This window comes from Schistocerca gregaria, chromosome 6 (assembly GCF_023897955.1).
Source record: "Schistocerca gregaria isolate iqSchGreg1 chromosome 6, iqSchGreg1.2, whole genome shotgun sequence".
Lineage (NCBI taxonomy): Eukaryota > Metazoa > Arthropoda > Insecta > Orthoptera > Acrididae > Schistocerca > Schistocerca gregaria.
Window position 1 is genome coordinate 311,926,491 of NC_064925.1, and position 19,434 is coordinate 311,945,924.

General features: G+C 36.9%; 1 protein-coding gene across 4 annotated transcripts in view; it reads right to left on the reverse strand.

The window, feature by feature from the left end:
• LOC126278384 (oxysterol-binding protein-related protein 3-like) overlaps window positions 1-19,434 on the reverse strand; it is a 277,416-nt gene that overhangs the window by 168,639 nt on the left and 89,343 nt on the right. For 2 of the 4 annotated variants that reach the window (XM_049978472.1, XM_049978473.1), the window contains one exon: window positions 3,600-3,749. The exons of the other annotated variants lie outside the window; for them this stretch is intronic. In XM_049978472.1, coding sequence (XP_049834429.1) covers window positions 3,600-3,749 — 150 coding nt within the window. The remainder of the gene's footprint in view (window positions 1-3,599; window positions 3,750-19,434) is intronic. 4 annotated transcript variants of the gene reach the window in all.

The following is a 19,434-nucleotide window of genomic DNA, read 5'->3' on the forward strand; positions in this document are numbered from 1 at the left end:
AGTTTTCTAGTATTAAGTGCAGCCCTTAATCTAAGAAAGAAATTTCTGGGAATGTACATCTGGAGCACAGCATTGTATGGTAGTCAAACACAGACTGTTTAAGAATTGGAATAGAACAGAATCAAGGGATTTGAGAAGTGGTGCAACAGAAGAATGTTGGAAATCAGGTGGACTGATAAGGTAAGGAATGAGGTGGTTCTGCATTGAATCAGTGAGGAAAAACACTGATAACAAGAGGGGATAGGATGATAGGATATCTATTAAGATATTAGGGTTTAACTTCCACACTACTAGAGGGAGCTATCGGTAGTAAAAGCTGGAGAGGAAGACATAGATTGGAATACATCCAACAAATAATTGAGGACATAGGTCACAATTGTTACTCTAAGATGGGAAGGTTGGCACAGGAGAGACACTCGTGGTGGTGCCACCAAACCAGAGGACTGATGACTATTTTAACAAATGTGATGAAGGGGTTCCTCATAGATATGCCATCAGTTTGCTCATATACTTTGTTGTTTCACTGTAAATAAGTTGATCTGAGACAATGCTTAAAGAGATCTGCTATATTCCTTGAGAAAATAATTTCTAGCTGTTACATCACCTCATTAAGATGACCATAATAAACAGTGCTACAACATCAAAACTAACCACAATATCACTTGGATTCAACCAGAAGGATTATAGTTTTTCATTAAATCACCATAACCTTTAACATAAGTGTGTCATTCACAAATGTCTGTAGGAGAGTGGCAAAGTGTTTGGAAATCCCACATGTCAGACAATCAACTCAGGTAATAATAAGGGTTACTGGTCAGCCAGATTTGCAAATTTTTGGTAAATCACACAATCTTGGTGGCAAAACATGTGAACTTCACAAATGCTGTTAATGTGTAATGTGGAGCAATCTTGGAATTGGCCACTGAAAGGTATGTCAGAAATGCGAGATGCTCTGCCAACAGCTGATTTTAAGTTACAAATGACTAAACTGCGGCAGACAATGCACTTTGTAGTCCAGAATTTAAACTAGTGTCCTAAGCTAACCACAACCTTGTGATGTGCAATGTATCCGAGTTAACGGCAGCTGACAATCTGCCGAGATAATGGCAGTCAACAGTCTGCGGAGAACTAGAATCACAATTTCTCATGAAGATTAAAGCTAACCTCTACGAGCAAATGCAAGACAGGAATAATTCAGTTTCAGCACTAAAAGTAAACTGTAATTTCTTGTTATCTTTGGTTACCTGAAACTATTCTCACACTGAATACACGAGATGCCATGTTACCAACCAATTAGCAGTCCTGCTTGGCACTTGGTTGCAGATTATTGGTGACACAGGCAGATTCCAAACAAAAAAGAAATGTTAGGAAGAAAAATCAGAGCAAATAAAAAAGTCATTAACATGATGAAAATGACGTGGCAAAGTATTACAAATAAAAAATTACATTTAAATCAATTAACTGAATAAAAATAATAACCAAACACTTGTGATTAGGTTTAGAAATGAAACAAATTTCATTGCATCTCACAAGATTCTGACCCGTGTCCTTCTACACAGCAGGTTTAAATGCTAGCCATTCTGCTTTGCTGCAATATTGGGTTAAGTAGTTATGTCTATAACTGTGATGTCTCAGTCGCAGCAACGAACTGCAGCCTTCAAAAATTTTGTATCGCACAATGTTGTGTGCGAAGCGTATCTAATAGAGTATCTAATGTGTAAGCCAATCTCTGTTATTATAATAACTGTATATGTGATCATGAATCACATTTTGTGTGAAAGTATCAATTATTCTCCATATGAAACATGTGTACTTCATTAGCATCATTGTTTGTGTTATTTTTTATGTAGGTATCATGTGTGATGAAACATGTGTACTTCATTAGCATCATTGTTTGTGTTATTTTTTATGTAGGTATCATGTGTGATGAAACATGAAATAAAAGTGTCAGACCCATGATTCAAGATTCAAACACATCAAGAAGAAAGCTGGACAAGAAATTAGAAGTGAACTGACCAACTGATGTGACAATTTGGTACTGATGAATGATTCGGGAGTGACATTGAGCACTCCAACATGTGAAGTGTCTACTATTTAATAATTTCAATCTGACTATATCTTGTTCGTTATACTAAGAACAGAAGTTGCGAGATATCACTTAAGCTCTATATATCTTCCTGGTTCTAGAATGTCCCAAATTTTGCTGTGGTAGTCTTCTTCCTGGACTACCACTGTAGCATTTCCCTTATTTACTGGAAGAATTAGGAGGTTTTTATCAGAATTTAAATCAGGAGAGCTTTCATCTCACCTTTCATTAAGTTACTGCCATGTGGTTTGCATCTAAGCAATATTCTGGATGATTCTATGTGTATTTTTATCTGCAGATGATTTAAGTGGAAAAATGGATTCCAGCTTCAATATTAACAACAATGTCTTTCACTGGTATTGTAGACGGTGTGACTGAACAGTTTTTCTCCTTTGGCAAGCATGTATATTTCATTCTTAGAGAGAACCGTGTCAGACCTATTATTAACAGTAAGACTCATGTCTGAACTTAGGAAAATCATTATCCTCTTCATTTTTGACCACTCAAATTTCTCTTTCTTCCTATTAACTGATTGAATATGATGAAAATAGTTGCAAAAAAATCATATTTAATAACAGTACCAACATTCAGGAAGTATAAGACGCAGTATTATGTATGCTTTGAACAAAGCATTCAAGTCCAACAATTAAGGCACTCCCCAGCCAATAAACAGAGTACACACATTAAGGCAAAATGAACATGTAGCATAATCAGATCATTGTCAAATTTTGGTCAGTACTTTATAAGCCTAAGTTAAAAGTAGCTGAAACATTTGCAAGTTTGAAATTTTCTTTGAATATCAAAAATTAAGCAACATATATACTGTGAGAGAACCATTATTTACACTTTTATATACATGGAAAAAGGATAAATATATAAAAAGAAGATGAAATATGGACAAGTATCGTGTTGAATAAAATAAAATTTAAATATTACTAATAATTCAATGTAGAGAAGAAAACTTGTGTGATATCCCTGAGGAGTGGGTAGATAAATCTTTGAAATTTCTCATTTTAAATAACTAAATTCTATGGTAATATCTTTGTTTTAGGTTATTTTGTCATTTAGTAAGTAGACTAGAAGTAAGGATATTGTTTTAGCAAGAAGTGTGTTAAAAAGGATAAATGCATTAAAAGAAAGCATGTGGCTTCAGTTGCCACTGAAGAATTACTTTTTGTGAATTTGTGAAGTTTTCTAACACTGAAATAAGTATTTAGCTGCCATGAACTTTTAAATCAATTGCAATATCTGTAAATTATACCCAGAGTCGTCCAATAATCTGAACATTCATGCACCAGTTTTTAATATCTGGTTTGCGCAGTTTCACTACAGCAGAATTTCTCTTAACAGTGAGCAGCAAACCAAGTATGAAAGAACAGTTGGCAATAAGTAATTTTAATGTAAGAGAATTTAAATGTTTTGTTGCAGAGGAGAAAATTTGTCCTGTGTCCTCTCTGCAGTTGCAAGAATGGAAAAAGGAAATGAAAGATAAGAAATGAAAAACAACACTTACAGATAGTGGTGAGGCTGACTCTGGGTCTGTATTTTTGCTTGGACTTGATCCTGTAAGATCTACAGAGCTGCCTTTAGAACTCTTCTTTTTACGCAATCCAAATTTTTTTCGGTCTTTCTTCACATTTGGTGAAAAGCTTTCTGTGGCAATCTAGAAACCACACAACATTAAATTAGGGAAAAAACTAATTAGTGGGAAAAGGTTACTTGAAAGTTTCGTTATTAGTAAGTTATGAGTTTGAAAAACAAAACTGTGAGTAACAAGTTAATGTATGAATTGGCTCAACATTATTAGACATTCTTGTTATCTGTTAATGATAATTTCCCAATACAGTGCAGATTTTTGCATAGTGCAACATACAGCACAAATAGCAACAGTAATAACTTTTGGCACAGTCTGTAAAAGCTCTAAAGCAAGATGAAGTTCCATAAGCATGGCTTCAGAAAACATTACAGGTTCACTTTTACAATCATGATAACGTAACTAGTTTGTTGTTACGACTAAAAGATTAAATTGTGTTACAATAGACATCAAATTTGATGGCCTATTCCTTCTCCCACTATATCATCTCTTGAATACCGAATGGTCATTTTACACAGCTATAAATCAGTTTGTTCATATACATTGAAATTCAGTGACTGAATAACTTTAAAACTATCATGGAGTTCTCCAATGACAAAAACCTGTCAGATGTAGGATATTTGCCATTCCTGCATACAATACAAAATTCTGACAGAATAATATACTGGTGTAATTCTACTCTCAGATGTGAAGTTAGCAAGAGTAATATAACACTGTAGGAATGTAGATTCAAGTGCTATGAGAACCTTCAGTGCATCCTCCTCTCTTTTTGTTTCAAAAAAAGTTTTGAAGCCATAATTACAATTTAATTTTACTGCAATAATGTTAATGTAAGAGTTAATATTGCACCCCATACTTACACTGTATCAAAAAATACAAAAATTATTCCTTTTTTTGCACTGTTACACTAACAGATTAGTCCAATCTGAGGTAGTAGCAAGAAGGAGACAACAGCAAGCTACGTAGATACATGCAGTACTACTAGCTAGCAATTAGCATTTAAGCATTGAATTTAGATGAAGCCTGTATTATTGTTGGCATCCACAATGCAGGTAACAATAATTATGACAGTTGCCACAGTAAATGTAGCAGAGTTTTCAACAGGTTACTAGAGTGTCTACATATTTCTACAACTACAGTTTTACTTTGCAAGTTGTTATCTGTTGTGTGGCAGAAGGTACCTAATGTACCATTGTATGAAACATAAGCAACCTTGCCAGATCCTACAACTATGTTTGACATGTTGTTGTTGTTGTTGTTGTTGTTGTCTTCAGTCCTGAGACTGGTTTGATGCAGCTCTCCATGCTACTCTATCCTGTGCAAGCCGCTTCATCTCCCAGTACCTACTGCAACCTACATCCTTCTGAACCTGCTTAGTGTATTCATCTCTTGGTCTCCCTCTACGGTTTTTACCCTCCACGCTGCCCTCCAATGCTAAATTTGTGATCCCTTGATGCCTCAAAACATGTCCTACCAACCGATCCCTTCTTCTAGTTAAGTTGTGCCACAAACTTCTCTTCTCCCCAATCCTATTCAATACCACCTCATTAGTTACGTGATCTACCCATCTAATCTTCAGCATTCTTCTGTAGCACCACATTTTGAAAGCTTCTATTCTCTTCTTGTCCAAAGTATTTATCGTCCATGTTTCACTTCCATACATGGCTACACTCCAAATAAATACTTTCAGAAAAGACTTCCTGATACATAAATCTATATTCAATGTTAACAAATTTCTCTACTTCAGAAACGCTTTCCTTGCCATTGCCAGTCTACATTTTATATCTTCTCTACTTCGACCATCATCAGTTATTTTACTTCCTAAATAGCAAAACTCCTTTACTACTTTAAGTGTCTCATTTCCTAATCTAATTCCCTCAGCATCACCCGATTTAATTTGACTACATTCCATTATCCTCGTTTTGCTTTTGTTGATGTTCATCTTATATCCTCTTTTCAAGACACTGTCCATTCCGTCCAACTGCTCTTCCAAGTCCTTTGCGTCTCTGACAGAATTACAATGTCATCGGCGAACCTCAAAGTTTTTACTTCTTCTCCATGAATTTTAATACCTACTCCAAATTTTTCTTTTGTTTCCTTTACTGCTTGCTCAATATACAGATTGAATAACATCGGGGAGAGGCTACAACCCTGTCTCACTCCTTTCCCAACCCCTGCTTCCCTTTCATGCCCCTCGACTCTAATAACTGCAATCTGGTTTCTGTACAAATTGTAAATAGCCTTTCGCTCCCTGTATTTTACCCCTGCCACCTTCAGAATTTGAAAGAGAGTATTCCAGTCAACATTGTCAAAAGCTTTCTCTAAGTCTACAAATGCTAGAAACGTAGGTTTGCCTTTTCTTAATCTTTCTTCTAAGATAAGTCGTAAGGTCAGTATTGCCTCACGTGTTCCAACATTTCTACGGAATGTTTGACATACCTGATATATTAGAGAAATGGCTTCTCAAAGTATGCCTCAACACTTTATGAACAGCTCCATTCTCCTATACCAGGTCTTAGTTATTTGACATCATTCATTGTGACTATCATTTTGAACATTTTGTTCATGGGTTCCTTGATTTTTAAGAATAGAAAAGAAGTCGTCTAGGCAAAGTGAGGCCCAATTCCACTGTCTGTATGATGACATGACCACAGATACTGTTACGAACCAGTGATAAGCTAAGATGCCCTGTGTCTAAACTTTTGTGTCACAATATCCGGAAACCCTCATGCAAATAAACAGTTCCAGACCAACCTGCTGTAACTTTTCTCGAATTTTCCTGAGGTATCAGTGCTACAAGCTGCCTGGCACGGAAGAATGTGGGCATTCTGTATCTTGAATGATTCTGACATGATTCACTCAAATCATGCCATACTAATACACCCACTTCTAACCACTAGTTGTATCTTCTCATGACTGGCAAGAGGCCTTTTGACAATATTCTGCAGCATTTCTTGATACAATTCAGTGATTCCCTTCTCTTGTGCTTTAGTGAAGTAGATCACACACTTAGAACATATTTTCATTCATGTCTGTGAAGAGCTCTGAAAATATTGGTGAAAGAAAAACTCTAACCATTTAGTTTCCAGCTTTGACAGATCATGCGTCATTAGATGGTTCAAGCAGTCAATGTTTTCTTCTGTAAATGCAGTTGCCAAATTCCATGTATGGTCAAACTTTCAACAGTGACCAGTTTCATTTAGAGCCTGTAAACCATTCCCATCGATGTACTGTTGAACATAGCACAGAAATGCACAATACAGACTTTTCAAGCACTGATGACAGTTTAATACACACTTAAAATCATAGAAAGTTATTGCACAAAAATAAGCACAAGACAACCATTTATCATCACATAAGAACAAAGAGCTAACTGTGATTCCTACCCTCTATGGCAGGGGCCAGCAAACACTGCATGCGGTTCATGAGCGCACAGCATTGTACATGAGCACTGCTTATATTCAATCATAGACTGGAGCAGGCCCTGAGGCATGTTAACAGCACTCAGGTTGTGACAGTGTAATAGCAGCCTTAGCTGCCAAGTTGATGATAAGCGATTACTAGATACGGTTGGCTATACACTGACGGAAAGGCAAATTGCAACACCAAAATTTTTGCACCAGTCACACAAGAGTGGCACCAGTAGTGCCACTATGAGGATGTAACTCGGGGTTGCTTTAAATAGACACTGTAATGGTCACGAGAATTAGTTACCTTTGAAATTAGATGTGCAAGTTGATGTTATTCAAGAAAGCCTTTAAGGCAACAAAGATGCCATTATCAACACCTCACTGAGTTTGAACAAGGTCATGTAATAGGACTACGAGAAGCTGGATGTTCCTTCTGCAGCATTGCAGAAAGACTTGGCAGGAATGTAGGCACTGTACATACTTGCCAACAGTGGTGGTCATGGGATTGTGTGGTAGCAAGAAGACTATACTCCAGATGACCATGTGGCAATGCCATCTTGTTCGGTGTGTGGCTCTGGTGCTTTGTACTGCAGCTGCAGCAGCAATTTGACCAGCGGCTGGCACCACAGTGACACAACAAACTGTTACAAATTGGTTACTTTATTGGTTTACAAGCCAGATGCCCTGTAGTGTGCATTACAATAACCCCAAACAACTGCCATTTACGACTTACATTGTGTCAAGCAAGAGCTCATTGGGGAGCAGAGTGTTGTGTTGCGTTTGGGTCTGTTGTGTTTTCTTATGACAGGTGGTTCTACCGTGGTGCCAGTGATGGCCATGTTGGTTAGCAGGAGGCCAAGAGAGTGCCTGCAACTGACCTCTCTGCTTGCTAGACACAGTGGACCTACACCTTGAGTTATAATCTGGGGTACAAATTCGTATGACAGCTGGAGCACTCTCGTGGTTATGCCATGTGCCCCAACTGCAAATTCGTACATTAAGCTGGTGATTCAACCTGTTGTGCTGCCGTTCATGAACAGCATTACAGGGGGTCTTTTCCAACAGGATAAATGCTCACCAATATACTACTATACGACCTATACTACTATACAACATGTTCTACAGTTTGTTGACATTGCCTTGGCCTGCTTGATCGCCAGATCTGTCCCCAATCATGCACATGAAGGGCAGCATCAGATGAAAACTCCAGCATCACCCACAAACGCACTAACAGTCCCTGTATTGACTGACAATGTGCGACAAACTGACATCTGGCACCTGTATGACATAATGCCTGCAAGTTTGCATGCTTTTCGTCATTCTGGAGGTTACATTCGCTATTAATGTACCAGCAGTTTACATTTGCAATAGCTTATCTCACATTTACATTAATCTGTGAACTTTCAATGTTAATCGCTTAAAAATGTTACCTAGAAAAATGTATTCCCAAAATTTCTTTATTCTACATTAATTAATTTTTGGTGTCACAATTTTTCTTTCCATCAGTGTATCACAAGCAACAGAAAATGCTGTGCTAATCAAAGAAACAGAGAAATGGAAATTTGACATTACTTAAAAAGGTATGGGAATATCAAGTTCTCCTCTGTGCAGAATAATGAAAACTTAAAATTTTTAATATGTGGTAGTTGTATAACCACTGGTTAGCACGTTTGTTATAGAACACCGCTTTAATATTTTTCACAAGGATGAATGAAGCTTATTTTTGGATTCTGAACGGATGGGGAAATTAGCTCAGCTTAAAAACAGAGGTCAAGATGACCCTTGATAAATCTGATGTAAGTTGCTTTTGTCATGAGAGATCTTCAATTTTCTTTCAGCATGCCTCATTTAAGTGATGTAGTATTTTATGCAGCACTGTTTTCAGAACAGCAGCAATGACAGTCCAGCGGTAAATGGAAGTCATAAGATAGCATGTAACATAGCAAGAGCTGGAAAACAATTTTCTGATACTGAGTTCATAAAAGAGTGCATTAATGACATTGCAGGTCTTTTGTGCACACGGAATATAAAAATATTTTAAGTAATCAGCCTTTCTCGGCAGACTTGCATCACCACATGAGTGACATGGCTGGTGACATTAACTGGTAATTAAAAAGTGAAGTGCAGGACTTCATTGCATTTTGCAGCACACTTGATGAGTCCACGGACACTTCAGATACTGCGCAATTAATGATTTATGTCCAAAGCACGGACACTATCTGCTCTATCACTAGGGCAGACATCCTAAAAACAACTGAAGAAGCAGTCAATTCTTTTGGTTTACACTAGGAACATTTGGTATTAATGACAACAGAAGCAGTACCTGCAAAGAAAGGGAGGTGAATGAGATTTGATGGATTGACAAGAAAGAAGCTGACCACTGCATTTTGCATTGAGAGATACTCTTGAGGGGTATGGGCCAGATCTTGCAGAAAAAATTGGGTGACCAGTATCAGGTCACAAGTATTTTCAAGCCCAGTGCATGTCTTAGTCAAGTGACACAGGATGTAGGATCATTGTGCAAGGGATTTACGAAGCAGGATCATGTTGTGGTAGTGGGTGGAGCATGAAATAGTACTGATAGGGACAGGGCTACAATACTGAGTGTGACCAGGTAAAAATAACATCTGCAATGAACCATACAAATGTTGGCTTGATTCCTGCTTTCATTCAGTATGACCAGCCCCAATTGAACAGTTATGTCAGAAGGGTCAATATGGAGCTAGATCAGCTGCTTCGGGTGGCTACTTTGTCAGGCATAGGTTTGGTTCATGTTAATGGTATTGGTAGGTGGGACTTCACAAGACATGGCCTGCATCTCAATAGGGAAGGGAAGGGTAAACTGGCTGGGATTATAGCAAAATCTTCAAGATGTAGCACTGAAACTCATGGAAGTAATTTTTTAGGCTAAGGTCAGTGTCCTATCACCCTACATTGATTTAAATTAAGCTTAATGAGCAGTTCAGACAGGCAGGTACTGGAGATGTGAAAATATCACAAGATTCTCATAACAGTGGAGTGAAAAAAAAAGTTTGTATTTCACAAGATTCACATAAAAGCACAGTGAAAAATAATGTTTATATATTGCATCAGAATACCAGGGGATTAAACAACAAAGTAGATGAGCTTCTTGTTTGTTTAGAAGATTTAGAAATTGAGGGTGGCATAGATGTATTATGTCTCTCTGAACATCATATTGTCACAGGTATGAAATGGTAAATGTAGGTGGATATAAGCTTTCAGCACATGTAAGTAGAGACACGATGGAGAGAGGAGGAGTTGCCATATACAGGGTGTAAATTTTAAGTTGATAAACCAGAATAACTCGAAAAATAAGCCTGACACGAAAAAATGTGTAGAATCCAAAGTTGATTATTTTCAAGGGAGACATATGCTGGTGCTAAAATTAGCCCACCACCCCAGCACCCTGGGGGTGGGATGGCAGGCAACTTTAAAATTTCAAATGGGAACCCCCATTTTTTATTACAGAATCAGATTCTACATAAAAATTAGGTACATGTTGTCTTAAACATTTGTTTTGATTCTTGGCAGTTGGCACTGTAATTCGAGAAAATCCATGTTCTCATTTTTGCGTGGAAAATGGTTACTGATAAATAAAAAAATTCTTATTTACTTCGTAAATTTTGATTCGCTAAAACTAGAGTTTTACAAATGTTGCCCCAAATATTGAGTTTTTCCATAGATTTGGGTAAGTTTTCTTTGTTTCACAGTCATGAGGCCACGCAACTTTTAATTATCAAACAAATCATCTGACTAGTGAACTAACCAACCAAACATCCTACTTACTAACGAGTGAACTCATTAACTAAAAAGCTAACTGACTCATGAACCTAATTTTTTATTAGATTCAGAGTAATCACTCTTGTTTGTCGAGAAGTCTCACATCTGGGGTTCTTGCTTAATTTGAGTCGTTTAGTTTTGGGTGGTAAAATGCAGAAAATGACAATCGTAAATTTATTGACTTAACTCGCATTGTTCAAACCTTCATTTTATTTTGGAATATCGTGGCTGTTACATCATTTACATTTTTAGAATTATGTACAATAATCGATATCCCACTTAGCCCTGATTGATAACCGATACTCTTACCTAGCTCTTTCTGATGAGTGGCGTAATGTTTCGGAGTGCCGCCAATAGGTAGTGCAGGTATGAGTAATTCGCCCTTTCTCATAATAAGACTGGGCTTTAGAATTTATAAGTATTATTGTAATAAATGTACTGTATCTTTTACCTGTCTGAGCATTCAGACAGCAATACATAGTTTATAATGATTGTCTTTTGGGTGATGTAGGTTTGATGACCTCGTATGACTGCATTCGCGACTTTTGCTCGCTAGCAGTCGCATTTGACGCAGAGTTAGTATTGCTGGGCGAAATTACGCCACATGGGCCACTGCTCGCTCATAGGAATTCTGACCCAACCTTTCACGACACCCCTTACCTTTCCTCTCTTGAGATTAATAGGTGGCATATGTCATTATGAATTATCTTTCTGTGGAAGTAAAAATTGATATGATGTGGATTTATGGAAAAGAGGGAGAAATTTTGATGATGCAGTCGTGCTTTATGCACAGCGTTTTCCTGGCCAAGTACTGGCACGGTCCTCTTTTGTTGGAGTTGTTAAACAATTTACTGCAGAAGGTAGTGTGAACTAGAAAAAAAAGAACCCATGCAGCTGCTGTTGGTGGAGAAAACAATGAAGGGGCAGTTCTAGCTGCTGTGGCTCATAATCCACATGCAAGCACAAGAGAAATAACAAGCCAATCAGGAACTTCACACATGAGTGTTTGGAAAATCCTGAAGTTCCCCAAATTTCATCCATACCATGTATCCATGCATCAGGAACTACATGGCGATGACTTCCAAAACCCTCTAATGTTTTGTCACTGGGCAGTTCAGCGGATGCAAACAAACCAAAACTTTTTTTGCCAGAGTACTTTTCTCTGATGAGGCAACATTCACAAACCACGGCGAAGTTAATCACCATAACATGTATTACTGGAGTGAAAAGAACCCACACTGGATTCAAGAAGTCAACCATCAACAACCTTGGTCAGTTAATGTTTGTTGTGGTACAATTGGCGGTAAACTGATCGGTCCATATTTTCTCGACGGTTATTTGAATGGCAACAAATATTGAAACCTACTTGAAAATTAACTTCCAGATCTAGTTGACGACCTGAGCATCAAACTTTGATAAAACTTGTGGTTTCAACATGATGGTTGTCCAGTGCATTATTCATTAGGAGTGCACGATTTACTAGATCGACTTTAGCACGGTCACTGAATCAGCAGGGCAGGTCCTGTGAATTAGCCAGCCAGATCACCTGACCTTACCTTGCCAGATTTTTTCTTATGGGGTTATCTAAAAGATAATGTTTATCAGGAAATGCCTGCCACCCATGAAAACATGATGCAAAGAATAAGAGATGCTTGCGCTGCAATTACACCGGACATGTTATCAATATGTGTGCAGGAATTTACAGCACAAGTCAATAAATGCATTGAAGTTGGAAGTCATCATTTTGAACATTTGATTTCATAAAACGGTGAGATTCAAGGTTCAAATGGCTCTGAGCACTATGGGACTTAACTTCTGAGGTCATCAGTACCCTAGAACTTAGAACTAGTTAAACCTAACCAACCTAAGGACATCACACACACCCACGCCCGAGGCAGAATTCGAACCTGTGACTGTAGCGGTTGCACGGTTCCAGATTGTAGCACCTAGAACCGCTCGTCCACCCTGGCCGGCGAGATTCAAGGGATTTATGGACAACAAGCAGGCCGAAAGTGAGAGGCGAGAGGACTCACTGGAAACAAGCACCCCGCAATTCATTTACTTGCAAGTATTTGCAAATAATAAACAATAAAACGAAACTAATCTTTCCTTTTCAGGACCACCAAATCTTAAACGAGGACATGTTCATCTTTAGTTAGCGAGTGGGTTAGTTTTTCCCTCAGTTTGTCTTTTACTTTGTTTACTCTGTGGGTTAATGAGTTTATTCATTAGTAAGTAGGATGTTTGGTTAGTTAGTTAACTAGTCAGATGATTTGTTTTATAATTAAAAGTTGTGTAGCCTCATGACCACGAAACACACAAATCTTATCTGAATCTGCAGAAAAAATTAATATTTGGGTCAACATTTGTAAAACTCTAATTCCTATCTCTCAAACCTCAACCAATGGGGAGAGTTTTAGTTTTAGCAAATCAAAATTTACAAAGTAAATAAGTTTTTTTTTTTTAATTTATCTGTAACCATTTTCCACCCAAAAATGAGAACATGGATTTTCTTTAATTACAGCACCAATTACCAAGAATCAAAACAAATGTTTCAGACAAAATGTATGTAGTTTTTTATGTAGAATCAGATTCTGTAATAAAAATGGAGGTTCCCATTCGAAATTTTAAAGCTGCCTCCCACCCCATACCCAGTTTTCCCCGATAGACTGAAATATGCCATTGTAAAAACAATGCATAAAACAGGGGATACATTAGATATCAACAACTACCGCCCAATCTCTCTTCTGACAGCCCTATCAAAAATTTTTGAGAAAGTAATGTATTCAAGAGTAGCCTCCCATATTTGTTAAAATAAGTACTAACAAAATGTCAGTTTGGGTTTCAGAAAGGCTTTTCAACAGAAAATGCTATATACGCTTTCACTGATCAAATATTAAATGCTCTGAATAACTGGACATCACCCATTGGTATTTTCTGTGATCTCTCAAAGGCCTTTGATTGTGTAAATCATGGAATTCTTTTAGATAAGCTAAATCATTATGGTTTGAGGGGGTCAGTGCACAAATGGTTTAATTCATACTTAACTGAAAGAATGCAGAAAGATGAAATAAGTGGTTCATGTAATGTTAAAACAACAGCTGATTCCTCAAACTGGGGGGGCTATCAAGTACGGGGTCCCACAGGGTTCGGTCTTAGGTCCTTTACTGTTCTTGATATACATTAATGACTTACCATTCCACATTGATGAAGATGCAAAAGTTAGTTCTTTTTGCTGATGATACAAGTATAGTAATAACATCCAAAAACCAAGAACTAAGTGATGTAATTGTAAATGATGTTTTTCACAAAATTATTAAGTGGTTCTCAGCAAACGGACTCTTTAAATTTTGATAAAACACAGTATGTACAGTTCCGTACAGTAAATGGCACAACTCCAGTAATAAATATAGACTTTGAACAGAAGTCTGTAACTAAGATAGAATTTTCAAAAGTTTTAGGTGTGTCCATTGATGAGAGGTTAAACTGGAAGTAACACATTGATGGTCTGCTGAAACGTCTGAGTTCAGCTACTTATGCTATTAGGGTTATTGCAAATTTTGGTGATAAGAACCTCAGTAAATTAGCTTACTATACCTACTTTCATTCAGTGCTTTCATATGGCATCATATTCTGGGGTAATTCATCATTGAGTAGAAAAGTATTCATTGCTCAAAAACGTGTAATCAGAATAATTGCTGGAGCCCACCCACGGTCATCCTGCAGACATCTATTTAAGGATCTATGGATCCTCACAGTAACGTCACATTATATATATTCACTTATGAAATTTGTTGTTAATAATCAAACCCAGTTCAAAAGTAACCAGCAGTGTGCATAGCTATAACACCAGGAGAAAAGATGATCTTCACTATGCAGGGTTAAATCTGACTTTGGCACAGAGAGGGGTAATTTATGCTGCCACAATAGTCTTTGGTCACCTACCAAACAGCATCAAAAGCCTGTCAGATAGCCAACTAACATTTAAAAATAAATTAAAAGAATTTCTAGATGACAACTCCTCCTACTCACTGGCTGAATTTACAGATATAAATTAAGGGAAAAAAAACCACACACACAGTAGTGTCATGCAATATTTTGTGTAATATAATATCTTGTACAGACATCTTTTATTAACCTGACATGTTCCACATCATTATGAAGTGTCGTATTCATCTATGGGACAAGTATTAATCTAATCTAATCTCCAGGGAGCTGGGGTGGCGAGCTAATTTTAGCACCAGCACCCCCCCACCCCCCACCCCCCACCCCCACCGCCCCCCAAAAATAATCAACTTCGTATTCTACACATTTTTTCATGTGAAGCTTAATTTTTGAGTTATTCTGGTTTGTCAACTTAAAATTTACACCCTGTATGTTGAAATCAGTCATAGTGTGAAAAATATGGAAACTAAAAATTTTTGCATAGAGCAACATGTAGAAGCATGTGCATGTGAGCTTAAACTAAATAATGGCACTTTTATAATTGTAGCCATGTATAGGTCCCAACTGGAAAACTTTCAACCATTTTTGAACAACTTGGATTCTTTGTTGTGCTACCTGTCAAAGGAAAGCAAATTATTGTTTGTGGGGATTTCAACATAGATTTTCTGAAAGAGTCCGATAGAAAGCTTGAACTTTAAGTATTACTATGTTCTTTCAATTTGACATCAGTTATTGATTTCCCTACTCGGGTGGTACAGGAAAGCAGCACACTGACAGATAACATTTTCATAGACCAAGATAAATTTGATCAAATAAAAACTTTTCCTGTTAAGAATGGTCTGTCTGATCATGATGCACAGCTAGTTACGCTGTATAATATAGCTCCGTACAGTAATGCAAAACAGTCCTCCAAAATAGTGTGTTCCATTAATGATTTAAAAATTCAACATTTTAGACTGGGATGAGGTGCACAGGGAACATGATGCTAATTTAAAATTTAACCTTTGTGAGTATATTGAAAACAGTTTCCCTAAGAAAATGGTGAAATATAATTGTAAGAAACCATGTAAAAAGCCATGGCTTACTAAAGGGATAAAAATATATTGTAAACATAAAAGGGAAATATAAATTATGGCTAGGACGAGTAATGATCACGAAACAGTGAAACATTATAAAAACTACTGCACTGTATTAAGAAAAGTTATTAAAAAGTCCAGGAGTATCTGCATTATGTCTGAGATTACCACATCTGATGATAAAATTAAAACAATTTGGAATAGTGTGAAAAGGGAAACAGGGCAACTGAGAGCACAGGAAGGCTGTATTTCTAACAAACACAATGAAATGTTTGTTAACAAGAAGTCAAACGTAGAAAACATTTTAATAATTATTTTTTAAGTGTCGTAGAGAAAATAGGAATTGGTTATTCATTAGAAAATGCAAGGCAGTATATGGAAGAGGCGGTACCTATGCAATTCAACCCACCTCTCCTACTGAAATTAGGAAAATAATAAATTCACTCAAAAGTAAAAGCTCACATGGAACTGATGGCATTTCCAACAGGCTACTAAAAGCTTGTTCCCAACAAATAAGTAGAATTCTCATGTAGTAGCTCACTCAAACATGGCATTTTTTCCAGATAGAGTGAAATATGCTACTGTTAAACCATTGCATAATAAAGGGGATAAATCTGGTGCTAACATCTGCCGCCCAATCTCCCTTCTGACAGCTTTATCCAAAATTCTTGAAAAAGTAATATATTCAAGAGTAGCATCACATATTTGTAAAAATTAAGTACTAACAAAATGTCAATTTGGTTTTCATAAAGGCTTTACAACAAAAATGCTATACATGCTTACACTGATCTAACATTAAATGCATTGAATAACTGAACATCACCCATTGGGATGGTTTGTGATCTCTTAAACGTTTTGATTGTGTGAACCATGAAATTCTTCTAGACAAGCTGAAGTGTTGTGGTATGAGTGGGGCAGTGAACAAATGGTTTAATTCATACTCAACTGAAAGAATGCAGACGGTTGAAATTGACAGTACAGATAGTTTTTGCAGACTAAGAGTCCTCTAACTGGGGAAGTGTCAAGAATAGTGTCCCACAGTGTTCAGTCTTAGGTCCCTTATTGTTCTTAATATATATTAACGACTTACCGCTCTATATTCATGAAGATGCAAAGCTAGTTCTTTTTGCTGATGATACATGTATAGTAATCACACCCAAGAAGCAAGAATGAGCTGACAAAATTGCAAATAATGTCTTTCAGAAAATTATTAAATGGTTCTCTGCAAATGGACTCTCACTAAATTTTGAGAAAACACAGTTTATACAATTCTGTACTGTAGATGGCATAACACCATTGATAAATATAGACTATGAACGGAAGTCTGTTGCTAAGGCTGAATACTCAAAATTTCTGGGTGTGTGCACTGATGAGAAATTGAAATTGAATTGGAAGAAACACATTGATGATCTGCTGAAACGGTTAGGTTCAGCTACTTATGCTATTAGGGTTATTGCAAATTTTTGTGATAAACATATCAGTAAATTAGCCTATTATACCTATTTTCATTCACTGCTTTCATATGGCGGCATATTTTGGGGCAATTCGTCACTAAGAGGGAAAGTATTCATTGCACAAAAGAGTGTAATCAGAATAATAGCTGAAGCCCACCCAAGATCATCTTGCAGACATTTATTTAAGGAACTCAGGATATTCACAGTACCTAGGCTAAATGAAAGCATTGGTATGTTGATAGACACACAAATAAACACAAACACATAAACAAAATTCAAGCTTTCACAACCCACGGTTGCTTCATCAGGAAAGACGGAAGGAGAGGGAAAGAAGAAAGGATGTGGGTTTTAAGGGAGAGGGTAAGGAGTCATTCCAATCATGGTACACACACACACACACACACACACACACACACACACACACACACACACACACACATATCCATCCGCACGTAAACAGACACAAGCAGACATTTGTAAAGGCAAAGAGTTTGGGCAGAGATGTCAGTCGAGGTGGAAGTACAGAGGCAAAGATGCTGTTCAATGACAGGTGAGGTATGAGCGCAACAACTTGAATTTTGCGGATGTTGAGGCCTGGTGGGTAACGGGAAGAGAGAGGTGTGCTGCGGTTTTGATAACACTAACCATTCAACTTTAGTGCATCTGTGATAAGTTTTCTACGAATAAACACATCTCATAGCTCTTTTATGAATCACCTCCTCTATTTCTTCTGTTTATCATGTTTGGTAAAGATAGGAACAACATTCCAACACTAGCTATATCAATGTTTGGTAATTTGCTTAATTCAGTTATAAATTAATTTTCCAGGAATTTTTCCAATAATCCCCCTTAGCTCAGCATTTGCTTTTCTGTCATCAAAGTTTATGTGACCATTTCATGTTAAGTCATCACAGAAGCTATCACTTAAATATTTAACTACTGTGACTGACTGAATGACTGAATACATGTAGTGTAGTCAAGAAAATATAGGAACATTTTCCTGCTCACACATAATACTTCATCACTGTTTGCAGCAAGCAACATAAGCAGTAGTCTTTCTTCATTTTATACTTATACCATATCTCAGTTCACAGCAATACCACCCACCAAGAGTCACATAAATGTCGTTGGAAGGTGGATGAGTAATGAACGTTTGAGAGTTAATATATGTGTATTGGCAAAATTTGGAAGATATGCTGCTAATGTGGTAGTTAAAAGTAATCAGCAAATTATATGCTCATTTTATGTCAGGACACACTCATTTACATTTGAACACGAGTTTATAGCTTTCATAAACGGAAGAACAAAGGACACATCTGAAGTGGAAACAAAAAAAATATGCAGTTAGCAATGAAATAAAAATTACGAAGTTTACTTTACACCTAATAATTTTAAAAGAAGCCTCCAAGTGCCATGTGCAAAACATGAATGAATAATGTAAATAACGAAACAGTTTTATGACTAACTGTCTAGCAATGCTGTAGCATTCTTTATTATTTCCATACCCTTATTATGCAGGGAATTAATAAGAAACTTACAATAATGGCACTCTTTGTAGAGTTAGTGAAGGTTATTTGCAAAAGGCATCACAGCTCAGTGGAGCAAAAAGATAGTTCAAGGCCCAAAACGTGTTACGTAATTTCTAGTAGTATGGTATCTTACATACTAATACTGCTGAATTAACTGAACCATTGTGTACACATGCTTTTAACTTAGCAGCTCTAATCAATGTCTATTTTATTAAACTGAAATGTATCAGTTTGAAATATGTTGTGGAGGCCTGAATGTTGTCTAGAAGTTCATTTACACTGGTCAAAAATTCAATAACTGTAGTTTATTCATTTATAACTGGTATTGATAAGAATGGAAGAATTGATAGAAATTTACCTCAGGTATGATTAGTCTGGATTCCTGGAGTATGGAGGAACATGCAAGATGATACTGAACCTACAAGTTACTTTAGAAGATCAGTTGAAGATAGCTAAACGTATATTAAAAGCATTTGCAGATTTAAAGAAAACTTTTGACAATCTTCGCTGGAATAAACTCTTTTTTGATTTCTGAAACT